Genomic DNA, 22,618 nt, shown 5'->3' with positions numbered 1-22,618 from the left:
GGATCCAATTTCAATTTTTACTCAAAGCACATGAATAATTATGTTTCAGTCTGATTAGATGAACTTAACTTGATGAATATTTTTATAGCTAAAATTAAAATAATAAATGTATGTAGCTGTAGAAGGACACGTGTCATTAGGATTGAAAAACAAAAGCTTTCTTTGATATAATTTTGCTTTTACCAGTGATACTAATCCCTACAATCCACTGAGCACTTATTTATTGCTAAGTGCTTTACTTTGTATTCCCTAAATTCTTCTAACATAACAATCCACAAGGTAGATAGATAATAATTCATTATTATCCCCATTTTATGTATCAGAAAAGAGAAACAATTCAAAGAGCTAGAGACCCAGCTCTGACTGCAGAGCCTTATCTCTATCCATTCTGTCTTGCAAGATGTACGTTTAGGATAAAAAACAATATACATGAGGACAGAGTAAGACATCAGGTATTTGAAACTTAAAATAGACAATAACCACCTTATTTTAAAAACTGGTTTGCTGAGTGTTCGTGGATTAGTCATGTCCTGCATTGGGGGCTGCTGGTTTTTATACTGCTTAACCATACCCTGACCCATTAGATTTTATGAGCAACCTAATTGCAAAATGATGATTGCAGGGAACACCTTTGCAAATGCTGGAAGTCTAATCCATTCACCTTCACCCTCCTGAGGTAAAACTCGGCAACCAGAAGTCAAGTTTCAGCAGCAGAGAGCAAACCGCACGCTGCCTTGCAGCGGCCCGTGGGTGAGGGAGGGAGGCTTGGAGCAAACCGGATCATCCAGCATCCGCGAGCTCGAGCTCGGAGTGCTACCTGCTTTTATAATCTTTTCCAGGCAGGCGCAGTCCAGGGTATAATTCCCCACACGTATGTTTCTCGAGCTGCTAGACAGCACCCAGGGAATGTGTATTTTTTTAACCTTCGCATGTTCTAACCAGCCTTGAAAACTATAGGGTGGACAGGGCCAAAAAGCGGGTTGCAACTTGGACACCTTGTTAGTACCTGAGAGTCAGATCCTCTGGGGCTCACCAGAGCCTGGGGCCGCGACCCAAACGGAGGGACGGAAAGGAAGCCGTTCTTGGGTCTGGAGAAGGACTCTGAAGGAACTGCTGGTGTTCGCTCTGACATCATTAGGTCTGCAGTGCCCACAATTGCCAGGCTGACAGCTCCCTGTGAACTCATTCTCCTCAAGGGTGGTGTGGTCTGAAAGACGAACCCTTTGCCTTTCTGCTTTGTCGGCAGGACTAGCCAGCCTTGGACTCACGGCCCTGGATCCCGCAGGCCCGAGGCCCACCGAGGCAGCCCCCTGAGCTCACGAGCTGGCCGAAGAACAAAGGGCCAAAGAACAAAGCCATAGAATGTCGAAGGCACAATTTTAGAAGCTTTTTAAGGGCTTTTAATCTCCTAAGTTTGAAAAGCTGGGAGAGAGAGAGAGAGAAAGTGAGAGAGGGAGTGAGAGGGAGAGGTGGAGAGAGAGAGAGAGAGAGAGAGAGAGAGAGAGATTGTTGCTGGGAGAGGAATGAGGGCAAGGGTTAGTTTCCATATTTCCTGAGAGAAATATGAGCCTCTGTACAACTGATTTCAGAATTTACATTAGGTAGAATGGGAATTCATCTATTTGCAACATGACAAAGACGTTTTCCTTGGAACATACTAACGGGGATTTTGCCTCAGAGGAAGAGCCTAACCGTGAATTAAACAGGGTTGTTTCTCTAGATGTGACAATAATACACACACTCTCCTCCCATTCCCCTCTTTTTCCCCAGACAGTAATAAAGCATTTTATACTCTGGCCTCAATTCTTCAGTGAGTTTCTAGGTCAGCAATTATACCCAGGTCCAAGTCTCGATCTGGTTGCCAGCTAAACAAGATTGGAATCTGGGGAGGCCTATTCCCTGTAAAATTATGTTACCCCGGAGAGGGGAGCAGGAGGGAAAACGTTCTGGATTTTGTGAAGGGGTCCTTTTCATATGGTGCACACTGCATATTTATAGTTATTTTTCTTTTTCCAAAAAAAAAAAAAAAAAAAAAAAGGAAGAAGAAGAAAAGCCTCAAACTTTTCATTTGCTTTGAAAATCAAACCTCGGTCTCTGCTTGGTTCAGGGCAGACGCTGCCTCAGCAGTTTTTAGTGAAATTCAGCACCACCCCCACTCCACCCCACTGCAAGCGAATGCTGTTGACATGCTGGACTCCTGATTTGCTCCTTGGCCACCTATTTAGGTGTCCAGTGAAGGGAATCATCAGTGAATGTGGGCCCTGGCTCTGAATCATGTTTTCCTGCTGCTTTTGTTTGCTTGCATGGAGGTCAGGGTGGGATGGATGGTGTCAGAGACCTAGGCATCAGAAGTTCTAGACTGATGAGCCTTTGGAGGAACAATATGGAATAAATAGGGAGGAGATAGGGACTTATTTTGATACTAAATCCATGTTAATTAGGTTATATGCTTCTTTGCAGCGCTTGGTGGTGGTGGTGAGGAGAAAGCGAAGTCCCCCAAAGCCACCCTTTGCTACCAACCTGGGTTCCTTGTCAAATCTATGTTGACACTCATATTGGTGTTTCCATTTCTTTCCTTAACACAAGGTCCAGAAGGCATAAAAGGCAAACAGAATGCCCTCGAACAGCATGCACACAGCTCAATAACTCAGGTGGTTGTTGCTGGAAATGGAGTATATTCCACTCTAAAACCCTGCTAACAAGTCATGCTGTTAAAAATAGAAATGAAACAAAACAAAAAAACCAACCACAATAACAACAAAACCTAAAAATTCAGATTCCTATTCTTCTCATAGGCAAATTTTCATAAGATAGTTTTTGTAAATTAGTCTTCACAGAGAGAAGTGCCTGCTTCATTGGGACATTCAACTTTTGGAAACTATGAATATACTCATCTGTGGTTTGCTGTGGGTTTCCCTCTGTGTTTTAAACACTGGGGAGATCATGCTCCTGAAGGTGAATGTAAACATGCTTCAGCAGATGCAGTTGCCCACTGCCCACAGGGCTTGAAGACTTTCCCAAGCCTGCAGAGGGCCCCTCCTGTTCTGTGCCTCTTGGCTCTAACAAGTCTTGCTTGGTTACGGTAATGAGGCCATTTAAGGTCTCGGAGGAAGAACTGGGCTGCCATTGCCACTTCCACACAGAGGAATGTGCAGGAGAGTGCTTTGAAATAAAGAACTGAACTCTGTGAGAAGAGAGAATGGGTGTGGGCAGAAGAAACACTAAAACCTCTGCAGATATGGCCTGGAAAAATGGGCAAGGGAATACTGTGGGGATACTTCATGGGACCTGTCATGTAGGATTAGGCCTCATTATTTGAAATTGAAATTTTTAATTGAGTTAACTGTAGATTGACATGTAGTAAGGAATGATTTGAAGAGCTTCCTTTTATACTCTGTCCAATTTCCCCCAATAGTAACATTTCACAAAACTATAGTCAATGTCCCAACCTGGATGTTGACGTTGATGCAATTCACTGATCTTACTCAATTTTATCAAGTTTTACCTAAACTCATTTTTATGTGTATTTAGTGCTATAATTTTATCACCTATGGAGATTCATGTGTCCATCCCGCCACAGACAACATATAGAACAGTCTCATGATCACAAGGATCCTTGTGTTGCCTATCTATAACCATACCCACCTCTTGGTTCTCTACCCCTGGGTCCCTGGCAACCACTAATTTGTCCTCTATTATAAAAATTGTGTCATTTAAAAATGTTTTATAAATGGAATCATAAGGCATGGAACCTTCTGAGACAGGAGTTTCCTCACTTAGCATCTAGAGATTCATCCAAGCTGTCAAATCAGTAGTTTATTCCTCTTTGTTGCTGAGTAATATTCCATGGCATAGATGTACCAGAGTTTGTTTAATCATTCACCCAATGAAGGAAATCAGGGCTGATTCTAATTTTTGGCCATTATAAAGAAAGCCGCTGAACAGCAGTTGTGTTGTTTTATTAAATTTAATTAATTACTTAATTAATTTGAGATAGAGTGAGCATGTGAGCACAAGCAGGAGGGGCAGGGAAAGGGAGGAGAATGTCAAGCTGACTCTGCTGAGTGTGGACTCTGACATGGGGCTTGACCTTATAACTGTGAAATCATGACGTACAACTGTGAGATCACAACCTGAACTGAAACCAAGAGTCAGATGAGGAACTTACTGTACCGCCCAGGCACCCCATACAGATTTTTATGTGGATCTAATTCTTCATTTGTATGGGATAAATGCCCAAGAGTACAATTGATGGTTTGAATGTTCATTGTATGTTTAGTTTTATAAAAACTGCCAAACTATTTTGAATTCTTACCAGCAATGTATAAGTGATGCAGCTTCTCTGGATCCTCATCAGCATTTGGTGATTGCTGCTTTTTATTTTAGTCAGTCTGATAGGCATGTAGTTATATTTCACTATGGTGTTAATTTGCATTTTTATAATGATTAATGATGCTGATCATTCTTTCATGTTCTTATTTTCCATCTGTATCTCTTCTTCAGTGAGATATATGTGTCTTTTGCTCATTTTCTAATTTTACTAATTTTTTTTACTGTTTTGAGAATTCTTTATGTATACTAGTTACTAGTCCTTTCTCCCAATTTCTATTTTGTCTTTCCATCTTCTTCATACCATCTTTCACAGAAAGCAATTTTTAATTTTGGTGAGATCCAACTTATTAGCTTTTTCCCATAGGCTGTGGTTTTGGTGTCAAGGGGCACCTTGGTGGTTCAGTCAGTTATATGGCTGCCTTCACCTCAGGTCATGATCTCAGAATCCTGAGATTGAGCCCTTCCTTGGGCATTCTGTTCAGTGGGGAGTCTGCTCCTCTCTATCCCTCTGTGCTTTTTCTCTCTCAAATAAATAAAAATAAAATCTTAAAAAATATTTTCATGGTTTAAAAGTAAGTCTGTGATCCATTTTAGTTAATTTTTGTATAAGTTGTGAAGTTTAGTTGTGATTTTTTTTTTTTAATGTGGACATCTTAGTTGTTTCAGCACCATTGAAAATCTAGTCTCTTTCCATTGAACTTCTTTTGCACCTTTGTGAAAAGCCAGTTGAGTATATTTGAGTGGATCTATTTCTGGATTCTCTACTCTGCTTGATCTGTGTCTGTGCCTCACCAAAACCACACTGCAGTCTTGATTACTGTAGCTACATTACTTGACATTAAGTATCAAGTAGTGTTTCCTCCCACTTAATTCTTCTTTGTCAAGACTGAACTATATTAGGGCCTTGCCTTTCCACATAACTTTTAGAATAAGCTTGTCTATGTCTACAAAAAACCTTGCTGGGATTTTTTTTTAACAACTTCACTGAGAGATAATTCATATACCATACAATTCACCCATTTAAAGAGTGCAATTCAATGTTTTCTTCATATATTCACAGGGTCATACAATTGTGCAGAAAAGAGATAACACAGCGGTACTGAGACTGCTCTCCTTAGAAAGGCCTGCTTGCAAGATTGGCCCTTGGCTGGAGTCTGGGAACTTGGTTCCCAGAGTGTTCTCAGTTAACAGTTACTGATAAGAGTGGTTCCCTGTGCCTAGACTGTTTGTGCAAACAATATAATTTATGTTGAATAACATATTTTCTTTTTGGGACTCTGTCATTTTGGCATATGCTAGGAAGAATATGCTTATGACCAGCCCCCAGTAAAAACTTTGAGTGTGGAGTCTCTCAATGGGCTTACCTGAGTAGAAACATCACATATCTGTTGCTGCATTTTTATTGCACAGAGGAGTATGCTCTGTGTGATCCCTCATAGGAGAGCAAGAGCATATAGAAGCCTAAACATGCATGTCTCCAGACCTCTGCCTCTTTTCCCCTTATGTTCCAACTGTGTATCCTTACTATGTCTCTGTAGTAAATTTTAGCCATAGGTATGAATATATTATTTTGGTTTGCTTAGTTTATCTAGTGCTACTGGGGCTCCCTGCTGGTGCTACCTGAGGGAGCTGGAGGGCTATTCCAAGATTGGGTGAGGGGTTTCTCTCTGTGGGGCAGGGGTTCCCTCCATTGGTGCTCCCCAGCTCCCTCTGGGTGCAGTAGAGACAGAGGTTTCCTAGACTAGGCCACTTGCTATAGCTGGGTCTCCCTTGACAGATTAGCTCAAACTCCTCAGTGTATCTCTTGGTGGAAAAGGGGTATCTCAGACCCAGAGAGTAATGAGAGTGCTTTCTTTGGCTACTTAGTTTTGGTGAGACTTCCCTTGGCTGCTATTAGAGAAACTAGAGGAGGAACAAGTCTACCCAGATGCCTTGTCTTGCTAGGTAGGGGGCTGGGAACCAGTGGGTCTGGGTGAATGGGGGAAGATACACAGTGCCCTATCACAGTGCTGGTTGTGCAGTCCTGGGGTCCCCAGCCAGCTCACTTTCTTCTTACCACCTTTCAGAGTTTTCCTTTCTTCTTGCATTGTTACCAGGGTTTACAGATGTGCTTAGCAAGGAGGAGCAGAAAGAAATGGGTGTATGCCATCTAGGCCTGGCCAGAAGTCCCTACCATCATTTTTAACACATCATATTTTAATTTGTTAGGCACAATCATATAATCAAGCATTCCAATCACTGGTGACATTAATTTATAATGTATACAAGGTCTGCTTTCAGAAGGTTTTGGATGCAGCATGGATGATGTACAGGGAACAAGATAGTGTGGATTCATTTTTCCTTGCTGATTCCCTCTAATACAAATAGATACCCTGGAAATTTTTCTTTTCTTTTTTTTTTTCCTGGAAATTTTTCAATGGGACATGATGAAAGTGCTCTGAAACCTGGAAAGTAGAAGGTGGACTGACCAGAGAAGAGATAGTGTGGCAAGTGCCTGAAGGCACTTTTCTTTTTATGTCCCACTCATAGTTGGATTGGGTACTGGAGAGACCTGTAACCCAGAACTGTCAGTAGGAATAGGCATAAATCCCAAGAAAAATCTACACTCTCTGAACAGAGTACTAGGAAAGGGAAGTCTAACAGAGACCCAGAGGGGGCTGCAACCTTTGCTTCTGGAGCATGGACTGGCAACCCAGTTTGACCACAGTGGCAGTCTCAATACCCAGGATGGGCTGATCCACCTGCAGAGACAGTACTGAGTCCTTTGGGAATTCAATGGAGTATAGAGGGGCAAGCATGCTACCCACGGGAGCAATGCCAGCAGAACCTAGTACTTCCCTGCCTGACACCAGTTAGCATAAAAGGACCCAGGCCCAGCCACTCTGGCTTTCTGCATTCCCCACAGAAGATGGCCCAGGGGAGCAGCAGGTTCAGCCCCTGTAGGTAGCACCTGTAAGGAATTGATCAGCAGCAGTCCCTGTGGTGCCAGAAGAATGAAGCAGACCAGAACAGCATGCAAGGGCTCTGAAAATTAAACCATCTTTAGTCTACAGCACACAAAAGTAGGCCAGAACCTATATGCTACACCTAAACAGGGTGACTGTCTGGTAAAGTAGAAGATTTAATAGGATTGAAAATCTTCTAACAGCATAACCCAAATGCTTGGGATACAATAGAAAATCAATGGAAAAAGCCCAAAATAGAATAGAAAAATACACAGATCAACAGACCAGAATAGAAGGGCCAGTAGTAAGCCCATACATTTATTGTCAATTAATTACAACAAAGCAGCCAAGAATATACAACAATAAATGATGTTAGGGAAACTGGACAGCCACATGCAAAGTAAATGCTAAAGATTTTATTTATGCATGAGAGACACAGAGAGATAGGCAGAGACACAGGCAGAGGGAGAAGCAGACTCCATGCAGGGAGCTCGATGTGGGACTCGATCCCGGGACTCCAGGATCACGCCCTGGGCCGAAGGCAGGCACCCAACCGCTGAGCCACCAGGGATCCCCTCATGCTGCCTTTTTGAGAGAATTAAACTTATTTCAGTGAGAAATATCAATGGGCCAGCTCTGCCAGGGCTGCTGAGAAAGTCTTCCATCTGGTCACTCTGCCTCCATTTAAAAGAGGCAGAGGCAGAAGGATCTCCATTTAAAATATGAATCAGAAACACCGCATGACCCAGTAATTCTACTGCTGGGTCTTTACCCAAAGAAAAGGAAGATGCTAATTTGAAATGATACATGCGCTCCTCTGTTCATTTATGCAGCATTATTTACAATAGTCAAGATATGGAAGCAACCCAAGAGTCCATCCATAGAGGAATGGATAAAGAAGATTTGGTGTATATATGCACAATGGATAATATTAACTATAAAAACGGATGAGATCATGTCACTTGTGACAACATGGATGGACCTAGAGGGTTATTATACTAAGTGAAATAAGTCAGATAGAGAAAAAAATACCATATGACTTCACTTAACAGTAGAATGTAAAAAACAAAAATGAATAAACAAAAAGCAGCATCAGACCTACAAATAGAGAACAAACTGGGGGGTGCCAGAGACAAGGAGGGGGGAAGGATGGGCACCATGGGTAAAGGAGATTGGGAGGCCCCCAAATTCCAGTAATGGGGTGAGCACAGCATAATGTATATAGTTGTTGAATCACTATGTTGTACACCAGAAACTAATGTAACAGGTGTGTCAAGTATACTCAAATTTTAAAAAATTCAAATAAAAAGAAATCAGATTGCTTCACTACCCAGCCTGAGACTCTCAAGTGGCTCCTTATCACACCCACAACAATAGCCAACCTCCTTGCCAAGACTTTTAGGTCCTGCTTTTATGTTCAGATTCCACTCCTCCCACTCTTCTGCTCATTCACCAACCTCCACCCTCAGACTTTCTTGCTGTTCTCTGGAGTCATCCCTGCCTCAGGCCCTTTGCGCTTGCTCTTTCCTCTGCCTGGAATACTTGTCCCCTAGATCTTCACTTGGCTGGCTCTTTTTTTTTCACATTTCTGCTCAAAAGGCATCTTTTCAAGGAAGTCTTCCCATGACTTCATTTTATGGTCTTCAGAGTAATCTTGCAATTGTTCCTTTTTTATTGTCTTACATCTTCACACTAAAACTGACAAGAGGGGAGACCTTGTTTGTCTTGTTTACTGCTTTATTATCAGTGACTAGAACAGGGTCTGACTTATTGTGGGAACTCAAATATTTGTTGAATAAACAAAAAAATGAATGGATGAGTTATACAGTTTTCACTGGAGAAATGAAATTTTTGTTTTGAGACCTAATTTTTTTTTTTTTTTTTTTGGAAGGAGAGACCTAATTTTTAAGAGGAATTTGTCATACAGATCCTTCTATAAAATGTACAATAGAAGACATTTTCATCTGTGTATTTCATAGATTATTAATAACAGTGTATCATTTATTATATTTCTGCATTCTAAAATACATATTAAGTATTTTCTAAAATCTGGAACCAGTAAGGCAGTTAAATCTTAGTGCTTTAAAAAATCTCTTAAATGGCCAAGACTGTAGAGTTTATCAATTATCAAATATTATTAAATATGTGTTGAGCATGAAAAGCGCCTGGTGTTGGGCTTATCTCATGGATCATCCAATGTCACCCCTGTTCTTATCTCTCTGTCTCCTGATAGCCCTCCTCTTCCTTGTTGAGGATAAAACCTACATTTTTTCCCACAAAGACCAGTTCCAGATCCTCTCTCTGTGACATCAACCCAGAGACTTTAGGACACTCTTGGCATCTCACGCTGCTGAGTGCCAGTCTTGTCATGCTGTGGGGCTCTCTAAACTGTCGGCTGGGTGCTCTGGGGCAAAGCGAGATGCCAGCTCTAGCCTTTCAAAAGTGTATGGGTCAGTAAGTGAGAGAATTTGCACAAGGAGAGTTCTAACCCTCACTGAAATAAATCTCCTATCTATTGCCTTCCCTAACTTCTCAATTTTTGTTGATGCATTTTTTCCATCTTTGTGACTAATCGATGAATAAGACATTTAAGAGGAAGAGTTGGTTGGAAGAGGAACATAATGACTTTATTTGAGGTTAAGTTTGAGGTTTCAGAGGGACAGGCTGGGCTGAGTCAACCAACCGAAGACCCTGCCTTGAAGAGGGCTTTCTGATCTGCCACATTTTTGATTCAGGCACTCATCCAAATGACCACAGCAGTCTTAGAACTATCTCTTAGGCTGAACCTCACTTCGCAATCTAGTCAGGGATGACTTTGGGATGACACTTTGTGCAGATTCTATCTATTGGTAGCATAGATTAAAATAAGTCAAGAGGAAGTCAAGAGGCAGAGATGTTTTGGAAGGAGATTGAAAATTTAGATTTCTGCATACTAAGTATGAGGCACCAATGGGTCATATAAATGAAAATATCCAGTAGACTGAGAGGAATGGCTGGGAGGTGAGAGAGAAAGGCCCATCAAAAATGACTTAGGAGAAGGAGTCATCCATGGGGGCGTGGTGATAGGTGAAGGATAAAGAAGGATGAGCTAACTTGGGACCAGAGGATAGGAAAAGCTCCACTGGTTGGGTCTCAGGAGAATGTCTGCACATAAAAGAAGAGAGCGATAAGGAGACCAAGAAGGGGTCACTCTGGGGAAAAAATTGGAAGAAGCAGTCTTCAGAGCCAAATGAAGTTTCAAGAAAGAAGTGGCCAATGCTGTCATATTTTACAGAGAATTTGAGAAGAACGAATAAAAAACGGCTTTGGCAATTGCAATGATAATTATAATGAAAAGTATCCAAGAAAATGAACTGGAAATGCCTTTCTCTGGCTAATGATGTTGCCAGAGACTGATTTATTGCCCATGTCAAAGCCATGTCGACATGATGATGTGTGTGTTTCCATCTTTAAGAAGGATTAATAGCAGAACAGCCAAAAAAGCCAGTTAGATTCAACTAAAATATGAATGCTTCTCATATTAATCAGGCTGTAACCTATGACTAAAATACCTAAATGACAGACAGATACTAACCTGTGATACCTTTTTTCACCCAGAAGGTAACAATACTGGGCATAGAAGAAAGAACTTTTCTTGATACAGATTCCATCATAATGATACCTGAAAAATAAAGATTAAGATAAAGATTAATCTTTAAGATGTCTTAAAGATTATGTCAAACCACTGACATGCTTTACAAAAGCCACCGAATAGGCTAGCTCATGAAGACCTGAGTTTCATCTCAGTTTTAGCTATGACTCCCTTTTATTAGCTCCATTAGGTAGACAGTTTCATACTATTTCATACACATTAGCTCACAAACGTTCTACTCTGCTTTCCCAACTTAGGACACCCCAGTCTTAGAAAGATGTGGCAGGGAAAGCCTTCTGCTGCACCTCCATGAACCTTTTTAAAGTGAAAGAGAGCGACACCAATGTTCCCTCTACTGAGAACCAGAGTCAGGTTCTCATAAACCCAAGAAGGAAGTTAGTTCCTGCTCTGCAGCCCAGGCACTTTGCTGAGCTGGGAAAATGCAGCTGCTTGTCTAGGCTCACAGCAGCAGAGCAAAATTTTTTCAAGTGAACTATTACCCAATGTTTAGTTTGGCAAATGCTTGGGCTTGTCTTCATTCCCCTGTGGGTAGCAGGCCCCTTTCCTAATTTGGCTTCTATCCCTTCGCACTGATTTTCTGATCTCACTGATTTCTCCTGATTTTTCTGGATTTAAAAGAAACAACAAACAATAGTAATTGAGTGACAATTATAACCCAATGCACCTGATAACACTGGAATTTCCTTTTGCATTAAAAATACAAAGAGCCTGGGTACCTGGTCTCCTGAAAATTCAAATATGCTAATTAGATGAATACTTAAAAATTTTAGTTCAAAGAATAATTAAAACAGTGTGTAAATATTTCGATATTTCAACAGACATTTAAAGTGTTGAAATAAGAAAACATTGTGATTTTCGTATTTTAACAAAGTCACCAAGAAAGTAAAAACTATTTGCTTCTAGTATCACCCAAATTATTCCAGGCACTAGGATATCATTTGAATCATGGGAACTCTTTGGTAAAGCATTGACTTTTCTAGTTTGTTTAGTTTTGCATTATTTTGTCACCCATTATGAGATTTTTCAAAATGTTTGTTTTTAACACTTCAAATAAAGCAAAAATGATAAACCTACCTGGCACTTCCTCTCGTGCCTAGCCTCCGGGTGCCGAGATCAGGAAAAACCAAATGCACAAGCTAAAAGAATAAACCAGATTTAAAGCTGCACTTAGAAAATTTAGAAATAAAACTTACTGTTTCATTTATAATGTTTCAATTGTATTTCCTCTTTTTTTATTATAAAGAAAATATATGTAAATGAAATTTGAAAAAAATCAGACAAGTATAGGAGAAAAAAACATACCATTCAGGGTAAACCATCATTTAAACCTCAGTGTGGTTCCTTTCAGTCTTTTTTGTTTGTTTTTTAAAAGATTTATGAGAGAGAGAGAGAGAGAGAGAGAGAGCACACTTGTGTGGGGAAAGGGCAGAGGGAGAGAGAGTCTTTTTTTTTTTTTTTTTTAATTTATTCATGATAGTCACAGAGAGAGAGAGAGAGAGAGAGAGGGGCAGAGACACAGGCAGAGGGAGAAGCAGGCTCCATGCACCGGGAGCCCGACATGGGATTCGATCCCGGGTCTCCAGGATCGCGCCCTGGGCCAAAGGCAGGCGCCAAACCGCTGCGACACCCAGGGATCCCGGAGAGAAGAGTCTTAAGCAGACTCTCTGCTGAGCTCAGAGCCAGATCCAGGGCTCTATCTCAAGACCCTGAGGCATGAGTTGAAACCAAGAGTTGGTTGCTTAACTGATTGAGCCACCCAAGCACCCCTTTCTAGTCTTTTTTGCAAGCCTCAATATGTGTATGTATTCTGTGGGTATACATAGGAAACAACTAGTGTCAGACAATTAGCATGTGTGCAGTTTTGCTTTTGACTTTCTCCCCTCTACAATGTACCATAAATGTTTCCCCTTGTTATTAAGAATTCTCTAAAAACAAGAGATTATTAATAGCTGCATAATAGTCTATGTGAGTTGCCATAATTTTACTATTTTCCTCTTTTTCCAATGTGATAGTCATTTTTATTTTTTATTATTTGTTTACCCAATTTTTTCATTTTAAAGGTTTTAGTAGCAAATGTTATTAAAATATTGAATAACATAGCTACTTCTGACTCAACTTCTCATCCCCCAGTTGTTTTTGATGTGTTTTGTTAGCACTGATATTATATTTATGACTAATTACACTTAAAAAAAATAGAAGTCTGTTCCAGTTTCCTAATTAGAAGAGGTCCATGACATGCATGGTATCCAAGTGCATGTCTGTTGAAAGTGGAAATCCTGGGACGCCTGGGTGGCTCAGTGGTTGAGCATCTGCCTTTGGCCCAGGGTGTGGTCCCGGGTTCCCGGGATCGAATTCCACATAGGGCTCCTCATGGGGAGTCTGCTTCTCCCTCTGCCTGTGTCTCTGCCTCTCAGTGTCTCTCATGAATAAATAAGTAAAATCTTAAAAAAAAAAGAAAGTGGAAATCCTGGAGCATGGTGGAATTAGAAAAATACAGAGCATGAAAGGCATGGTGTTTAAAGCAGTTAAGTAATGATTTCTGCTATTTTTCTACAATCCCCTCCATAATCATTCAGCTTCTGCTTCTGCTTGGTTTCTTCTTACATCCCTCTTTTTTCTTTTTTTTTTTTTTAAAGATTTTATTTATGTATTTGAGAGACCATGAGAGAGAACAGGGGGAGGGGCAGATGGAGGGGGAGAAGCAGACACCTTACTGAGCAGGGAGCCCAGTGTGCGGTTCTGTCCCAGGACCCCAAGATCATGACCTGAGCTGAAGGCAGCTGCTTAACTGACTGAGCCACCCAGGTGTCCCTTCTTTCTTTTTTTTCTTAACTTCTAAGCAGCAAGGTTTGACAGTGTTGTGTAATGTTTCTCTTATCTGGTTCCAGGCCCTACCTTTTCCTATGGGAAGCCACCCAAGCCTGGGTATGGAGGAAGAAAAATGAAGGAACAGGAAAGGCAAGTCTTGCACAATTAAACATCAAGGTTGTGAGGGCAAATTGAGAAGTTCCTTCAGGGAAAGGGTCCAAAATGTACAGATGAAGAATAAATGATGATAAAAGAAAAAGCCAGCAAGTCTAAAAATGCAGGATTAGAAGCCAGAAATTCTTACTTTCAACAAGAGATTCTGAAAATTCCATCACCTCCTAAGAAAATCACTTACAACCCTCCCTCTATATCTACTTGTAAAATAGTGGGTACCTAGAAGAATTATTATGATCTATGCAGCAGGCTCAGATTCAAGGCCCTGGGAAATAATCTGGTGTTTTGGAGAGAGAATCAGAAATAAATTGCCTAGTTGTCTGGCAGCATAATAATCTGCACATTTTATTTTATTGAGTAATTCCAACCCCAGACTATCCTGTGTTTTCATTTTATGATCAGGTATGCCACAGTTAAATTTAAAAACCAACTGAGATGATTATTTCCAAAAAATGTAATAAGAAATATGTATGTCTAATATATGGACAGCTCACATAAATTAATGGGAAAACAACAATACCTCAATAAAAAGTGGTCTGCTGATAATATGTATCCATATTACATAATATACACACAAGATCCATATGACCAAAGCACATGCAAAAGTGCTTACCTTTCCTAATCATCCAATAAGTGCAAGTTGAAACAGCTAAATATAGTTCTTTTTTTTTTTTTAAAAGATTGCATTTATTTATTTATTTATTCCTTCACAGAAGGAGAGGCAGAGACACAGGCAGAGGGAGAAGCAAGTTCCTCGAAGGGAGCCCAATGCAGAACTTGATCCCAGGATCACGCCCTGAGCCGAAGGCAGACGCTCAACCACTGAGCCACCCAGGTTTCCCAGCTATACATTTTCTTAGTTAAAATTTTAGAGATTTGGCTTACCAAATATATCAGGAACTACCATAAGGGCTGTGAATTGGTTATAATTGTCTAGAATCTCTCCTAGGGAAGCTATCACATACAGGTGGGGACTTACAGTAAAAGAGAAAAATTATAAACAACTGAAATTTCCAATAAGGGAAATGGTTAAATGAATTCTGGAACATCCAAAAAGTATTTTACATCATTTATTTTAAAACATTTTAATGTGAAAATGTTTATGATATTCTAAGTGATAAATGGGCATATAATTATATAAGTTAATTATTTCTTGAGTGCTTCCTATGTGCCAAGATCACTCATTTCTTTTTATGTGCATTATCTCATTAATTTCTTAAACGTATCTCTTAAGGCAGGTACTGTTATTAACATTATGAATCGTTTCACTTTGCAGTTGATGATGTTGAGGCACAAAAAGATGAAATAATTTGCCTAAGGTTATAGCCTAATTAGTCGGATTCCAGGCTTAGTGCTGTTAAAAACTATACTATATTACAAAATCCACAACACATGAAACAAGTGTTGGCGAGGATGTGGAGAAAAAGGAACCCTCATGCACTGTTGGTCGGAATGCAAGCCGGTGCAGCCACTGTGGAAAACAGTATGGAGGTTCCTCAGAAAGTTAAAAAAAACAAACAAACAAACAAAAAAAAACAACCTCACTTCAAATGGATACATGCACTCTTATGTTTATAGCACCATTATTTACAATAACCAAAGTATCAAAGGAGCCCGTGCCTATCAATTGATGAATGGGTAAAAAAAAAAGTGATATATATTTAAGGGAATATTATTCAGCCACAAAAAAGAATGAAACCTTGCCATTTGCAATGACTTAGATGGAACTAGAGAGTATAATGTTAAGCAAAATAAGTCAGAGAAAGACATATACCATATGACTTCATTCATATGTGGAATTTAAGAAACATAACAAGCAAAGGAAAATGAGTGAGTGAGAGAGATAGACAGACAGACAGACTGACCAAGAAAAGACTCTTAATTATAGAGAACAAACTGATGGCTACCAGAGGAGGTGGGTGAAGGGATGGGGGATACAGGAGGTAGGAATAAAGAGTATACTTATTATGATGGAAAAATGATAAAAAATGCCATACTGTATGCTGTCTATCCACCTGTCCATTCACCTCTCTGTCTGCCTATCCACACATCAATCAATCCATCCCTCCACGTAGTATCTATACAACAGGATGAGGCACGAAGACAGCAGACAGCAAAGTGAATTGTGAGACACACATCTCAGGGAACTTATACCCTTAGACATTTGTCTAAAATTGGGTATTAAAACCCTAAAAAGTCCTCATCTCAATTTACTCACGATGAGATAGAGAGAAGAGGAGGTCTAAGAGGATTTCTTGTGGTAAGATGACCTTCTTACCTGTAGAGGGTGTGTGGGACAGAGTGTGGCTCAATCATCTCAAGCCTAGCAGAAGAGGATTTACAGATCACTCCAAGAACTCTTGGGGAGGTCCCTGGAATGCATATCTGGCTATGGCATAGGACTCCTGATAGACTACAGACAGGCTGGCCAGTGGCCTTGGTGGACAGGCAGAGGTGAGTGTCAGTCAGCACATCCACAGTCTGTTTAGTTCAAGAATGGCTGAGTAGTTCCTATGGCCAGAAGTTGTCTATGTGTGAGAAAGAGCTGACATGTGTAAGAGGCCAGACTTCACCCAGCAAAAGGCCCACAGAATGGACAGTCAGGCTGTAGAAAGAGTCATTCACCAAGACAAGGAATGCATACTAGAACATTCCCAAAGACTGCTCGGAAGAAGCCACCAAAGGGACCAGGAAACAAGAGTCTGTCTGGTCTCCAAAGTGTAAAGCTCAGTAGTAGGAACTTTCCAGCCATTTTTACCTCCTCTGCTCCCAGAGTGGTCAAACCAACCCCCAGTAAGTTTTGGAGAAGAGGAATATAGGGAGGAAAACAGAAGCCCTCGTGCCAAGTTCTCTGCAGGCAAGAAACCATCCTGGAGGAGATAAGGAAAAGATTTCACTTTAAACCCAGATATTATATGGAACTGGATATTCTAAGTATCAGACTGATACCATGTGGTAAATTAAGATAAGGGTGACAACAGGGCTTTGTATCACCCGAGGATTTTTAGAGAGGTCACACTGCCTGTTTGTGTGCTCATTCAGGAGTGGAGGAAGAACCAGCCAACGAGCAGGTTCAAAACACCATGGGAAATGAAGACAAAACCACTGTGTGATTAGTCCCTCAGCTCTTGCTGGTCACATGTGTGTGCATGTTTGTGCAAATATGCAAATAAACACATGTGTGGCTACATATCTGGACAATGAGGTTATAGACAGTATTTATTTCCCTCTTTTTATAGTTTTCTCTAAATCCTATACTTTCTATAAAGGGACTGTAATACTTTAATAATCAGAAAAATAATCAGTAAATGTTATTTTTAAAAAGGAAGTCAGTGTTATGGAAATTCCCTAATCCATGTGAGATATCACTTGCACCAAGAATGAGCACTACCCATCACATGCCCAGGGCTGCCAAAAAGAGCAAGAAACATTCCAACATCTGCACAGGAACTTGATGTGGAATCTGGAATCAACTCCATTCCCAGGGGAAGGGGGAGGAAATGAGAATTGGGTATTTTGTTGTTTCTCTTGTAAACATGCTTTGGGATCATATCCTTTTCCCCTTCCTCTCCCTTGTCCATTAGTCACAAATTCAGCAGCAAGGGTCCCTTCCCAACATGGGCTCCACAGAATGGCCCATTCTTCAGGCAAACCCCCAACGAGAATTGAACGTTAGTTGTCTTGAAGAATGATTCTAAATATTAAAATGAAAAATGCGAAATAAATGCCCATCGCCACACACTGAAGTCTCTTTTTTATTTTTCCTTTGGAATGTTCTGCAGTGAGACTACCCTAGAGGGAACACAACTTACAAGAAACTCTAAAAAAGATTTTGAGAAATAGGCTTTGGCTTCTTAAAAAATCAAGTAGAAGTCTTGCAGAGCCTAAACATGTCATGCTCAAGTCATGCCACTTCCATCTGATCAAGTTGTTGGGCAGGTAGATAAAGAAAATGCTGTACAGCCAGGGTCCCCAGGAGTGGGTCCCCTTGAGGAAATGCTCCAGGCTGCCAAGTGACGAAATGGCAAAATGTGGGCTGAATGATAAGCTAGCTGAGGGAATTCCTGGTTGGCTGGAAAGTTTTACTCAAGGACACCTTGTGAACACACAGTATACTCAACGTCTTACACGTACTCATACTGCTTTCATTTATTGAATGAGGGATAAGAGATACACTTTTCACCAGACTGAGAAGACTGGATGACTTACAAGATTCAAGAAGATACTGGCAAACAGAACTGCAGTTTGAAATTAAGAAGCTGAGATATAGGAATAAGGGAATGGCTGCTCCTGTGTTCAAATAGTTAAAATGACAATAATCTGAGAATAATATTTTGTATTTATGTGGAGTATTTCACAGTTTCCAAAGCAGTTTTTTTTTGAGGAAGGGAGATAGCTTGATTTTAATTCATGTGAAAAAATATTTAGGTGTTATTTTTGTTTTGTTGACCACAAGCTTAAGATGAAACCAACAGAGTGACAGGGAAGGATAAAAGCCAATAGTAGTCCCCCCATAAAAGTAAGAGCCTCTGTCCTCTGAGTACTCCTAAGACACCTTTTAAGAAGAACATCAATAGGACTTTTGATGATCTGATTTAAACTTTACAAAGTTTATTCTGTTTATTGTAGAGAGAATAAATGATCCACTCGTGCGTGAGGTGAGCGGAGCAGGAGTCGAGAGCAGAGGCCGAACTCGGGATCTGACAAGATGGCCAGGCTGCCCCGCAGGATTATCAAGGAAACCCAGCGTTTGCTGGCAGAACCGGCTCCTGGCATTAAAGCAGAACCAGATGAGAGCAACGCCCGTTATTTTCATGTGGTCATTGCTGGCCCCCAGGATTCCCCCTTTGAGGGAGGGACTTTTAAACTTGAACTATTCCTTCCAGAAGAATACCCAATGGCAGCCCCTAAAGTACGTTTCATGACCAAAATTTATCATCCTAATGTAGACAAGTTGGGAAGAATATGTTTAGATATTTTGAAAGATAAGTGGTCCCCAGCATTGCAGATCCGCACAGTTCTGCTATCGATCCAGGCTTTGTTAAGTGCTCCCAATCCAGATGATCCGTTAGCAAATGATGTAGCGGAGCAGTGGAAGACCAACGAAGCCCAAGCCATAGAAACAGCTAGAGCATGGACTAGGCTAAATGCCATGAATAATATTTAAAACCGATCTGATCATCAAGTGTGCATCACTTCTCCTGTTCTGCCAAGACTTCTTCCTTTTTTGTTTGCATTTAATGGACACAGTCTTAGAAACATTACAGAATAAAAGCCCAGACATCTTCAGTCCTTTGGTGATTAAATGCACATTAGCAAATATATGTCTTGTCCTGATTCACTGTTGTAAAGCATGAGCAGAGGCTAGAAGTACCATCTGGATTGTTGTGAAACGTTTAAAAGCAGTGGCCCCTCTCTGCTTTTATTCATTTCCCCCATCATGGTTTAAGTATAAAGCACTGTGAATGAAGGTAGTTGTCAGGGTTAGCTGCAGGGGTGTGGGTGTTTTTCTTTATTATTATTTTTTTGAGGGGGAGAGGTAGTTTTATTTTAATTCTATGGGCTCCTTTCCCCCTTTTTATGGTGATCTAATTGCATTGGTTAAAAGCAGCTAACCAGTTCTTTAGAATATGCTCTCTAGCCAAGTCTAACTTTATTTAGACGCTGTAGATGGACAAGCTTGATTGTTTGAACCAAAATGGGAACATTAAACAAACATCACAGTCCTCACTAATAACATTGTGACTTTGCTGTCAAGTGTAGAATCCTTCCTTCAAGAAAAAGCTTGTGACCATTTTGTATGGCTTGTCTGGAAACTTCTGTAAATCTTATGTTTTAGTAAAATATTTTTTGTTATTCTAAAAAAGAAATAGAAGAAGAACATCAATAAATTGAAGTCATAATGAAACAAGTGGGTATGAAGGTAAAGATTCGGGAGCCAAGGAGTATTTAGTGTGGAGAAGCAAAGACAGGGAGATGTAAAAAATTGCTTCAAATATTTGAGCAGCTGCCATATTAGAAGATTCTTCTATGTATTTTATTATTATCAAAAGTACAGGACTTCTACCAATGACTCTAAGTTTCAGGCATGAAGATTTTGGTCTGAGGAATGGATCAAAAAAGTCGATGTTTTGGAAGCAACATTGGAATCCACAGAATTGCTTGTGGGAGGGTAACCTGGAACAGCCACTTTGGAAAATATTTTGGCCCCATCCTGAGACATCACAGTCACACCCCCTCCTTAGCTTGCAAGGTTCACTCCTTGCCCAAGAGAACATCATGTGCACAGCAGGAAATGTACACATGAATATTCGCAACAGCAAATTCTGGAAACAATCCAAATGCTCATCTGTAGGACAGTGGATGAGAAAATTATGAAATATTATACAATAGTGAAATGAATCTAGATGAATTTTAATACAATATTAAGTGGACTAAGTCCCAAAAGATGATGAATAACATAACATGATACCCCCTTTTAAAAAGTTAAGCCACAAAAATTAAAAATATGCTTTTTAGAAATACATGTATGAAATAGGTTGGACAAAGAAAGCCAAGTACCCTATGATCTCACTTACATGTGAACCTAAAAGACAAAAACAACAACAACAAACCAAACTCACAGATATGGAAAACAGGTTGGTGGTTGAGAGAGGCAAGGGGCAGGGGAGTGGGCAAAAGGGGTAAAGGTGGTTAAAGGGTTAAAAAATACACAAAAATGCACTAAAACTCTTTTTTAAAAAGCAAGGTAATGATGAGAAGGTTGACGGTTCCCACCAGTGGGGCAGGCAGGGAGATGGGTCATGGGGAACTGGTGATGTGGTTCATTTGGGGTTGTGGGTTCACAGATGTTTACCACATTGTTAAAAAGAACTAAGTAGGGCAGCCCAGGTGGCTCAGCGGTTTAGCACCGCCTTCAGCCCAGGGCCTGATCCAGGAGACCCAGGATCGAGTCCCAAGTCAGGCTCCCTGCATGGAGCCTGCTTCTCCCTCTGCCTGTGTCTCTGCCTCTCTCTCTCTCTCTCTCTCTCTCTCCCTGTGTGTGTGTCTCATGAATAAATAAATAAAATATTTAAAAAAAAAAAGAACTAAGTATCCAGATAGAATTAGGCCATGGGTAAGCCCATGATGAGAGTGTGTCATGCATCAATTCAGTTCTGTCTATCTGAGCGCCATGGAAAAGAGGGAGAAGGAACAAAAGAAGGAAGGGAGGTATGGAAGATATTGAATTGGCATCGTTGTGGCCTGGTCAGCAAGCTCCTTGTCACCCACATGATTTCAGCCCAAGTCAGGTGGCTGCCCAAAGTGGTATGGTTGTACAGGTTGTGAGGTGCACCAAGGTCACCAATGAGGAGCCAAGCAGGTTTTCATCAAGCTGTGCTCTACTTGTCAAGCAAGATCCTGCAAAGGACTGTGTTTGCTCAGAGGAAGAGCACAGAAGCCTGCTGCCCTGTCACCTATCTCCGCCCAGAGAGGGCATTTTGTTCTCATAAAAAGTTCCAGCCAGAGGTGCTTTCAAAGGGATCTTGCACCAGGATGGAACTGGACCAGGTGATGGTTAAGGTCTCTTTGAACTCAAGGATATTTTTGATGGAATAACAAGTGGAAAGAAGTCTGACTCACAATTCAGGAGACTGAATGTGAGGGGAGCAAAATTTGCCACCCCAAAGTGTATCTGTATAGTAAGCAGGTTATTTTAGGTATATAGAGGGCTCCAGAAGAACCTTTGACCTTTCCCCTAATTGCCTAAAAGAATTTAGAGTACCTGTTATCTTCTAAGGGAGGTATCTCTACAGAAAAGTCTGGTATAATATGAATGAAGTGAGGAAGACAGGGAGGAATTTTAGCAAAATCTGTTTGCTAAAATTCCTCTCGTTGTTTCTGTATGGCCCAGCTAAAGTTTACCAAACATTCACTCTTTTTCATCTTTCTGTGAATTGCATTTCTTCCCTTTTGAAGTCCCACAGTCCCACCCCCTTCTCCTTGGTGCTAGATGGCATATAAGCCTCAATTGCCTGACTGCCAGATGGTCCATAATAACCCCCACGTACACAATTATGTGTGTGTAAATTTGATTTTCTCTTGTTAATCTGTCTCCTGTCGATTTAAATCTTAGACCAACCAAAAGAACCTGAAAGAGTAGAGGAAAAAAATTTTTCCCCAACCACCACCCAAGCATTGCAACTAGCTGGGTGATCCTCAGCCTTACTGCTAGTTTGTTTCCTTGACTTCTAATGCTGCCTGCTTCAGCCAACGGCTATGACACAAGACAAAGCTTTAAAAATGCCAACCATTTCCTCCCTGCCCACATGTCCTTCCTGCAGGCCTCTCTTGCCCAAAGCCTGTTACAGTATGGGGCACTGGGGCAGAAGGTCAGGTATAGGAAGCACCATCCAAGCAGCCATCATGGGAAATCAGGAAGTCAGTGAAGGAAGTTGGCTTCTCGGAAGGGACATGGAGCAGGCCAGTGGAGAGAAGCAGAGTCCCAGTGGTGTAAGGATATACTGGAGAGAAAGAAAAGAGATGCCTGGCGACTTAGAATCTAGCTGTGGGCTGAGATGGGGACCACCAGCCACATGTGGCTACTGCACACTTGAAACGTGCTAGTCCATACTGAGATGGGCTGTACATGTAAAACATACACCAGATTTTTGAGATTTAGCATAAAGAAAAGAATGAAAAACTCAATGATTTTATAATATTGATT

At 40.8% G+C, this 22,618-nt stretch overlaps 1 protein-coding gene and 1 pseudogene across 1 annotated transcript in view; one reads left to right on the top strand and one right to left on the bottom strand.

The window, feature by feature from the left end:
• RFX8 (regulatory factor X8) overlaps nucleotides 1-22,618 on the bottom strand; it is a 64,552-nt gene that overhangs the window by 31,636 nt on the left and 10,298 nt on the right. The window contains 2 exon segments of the mRNA XM_077915006.1: nucleotides 10,852-10,938; nucleotides 12,004-12,065. Of these exon segments, the coding sequence (XP_077771132.1) occupies nucleotides 10,852-10,938; nucleotides 12,004-12,065 (149 nt within the window).
• Nucleotides 18,551-19,231, top strand: LOC144323959 (ubiquitin-conjugating enzyme E2 N pseudogene; annotated as a pseudogene).

This window comes from Canis aureus, chromosome 11, assembly GCF_053574225.1.
Source record: "Canis aureus isolate CA01 chromosome 11, VMU_Caureus_v.1.0, whole genome shotgun sequence".
Lineage (NCBI taxonomy): Eukaryota > Metazoa > Chordata > Mammalia > Carnivora > Canidae > Canis > Canis aureus.
This window is presented reverse-complemented; position numbering and strand designations above follow the sequence as displayed.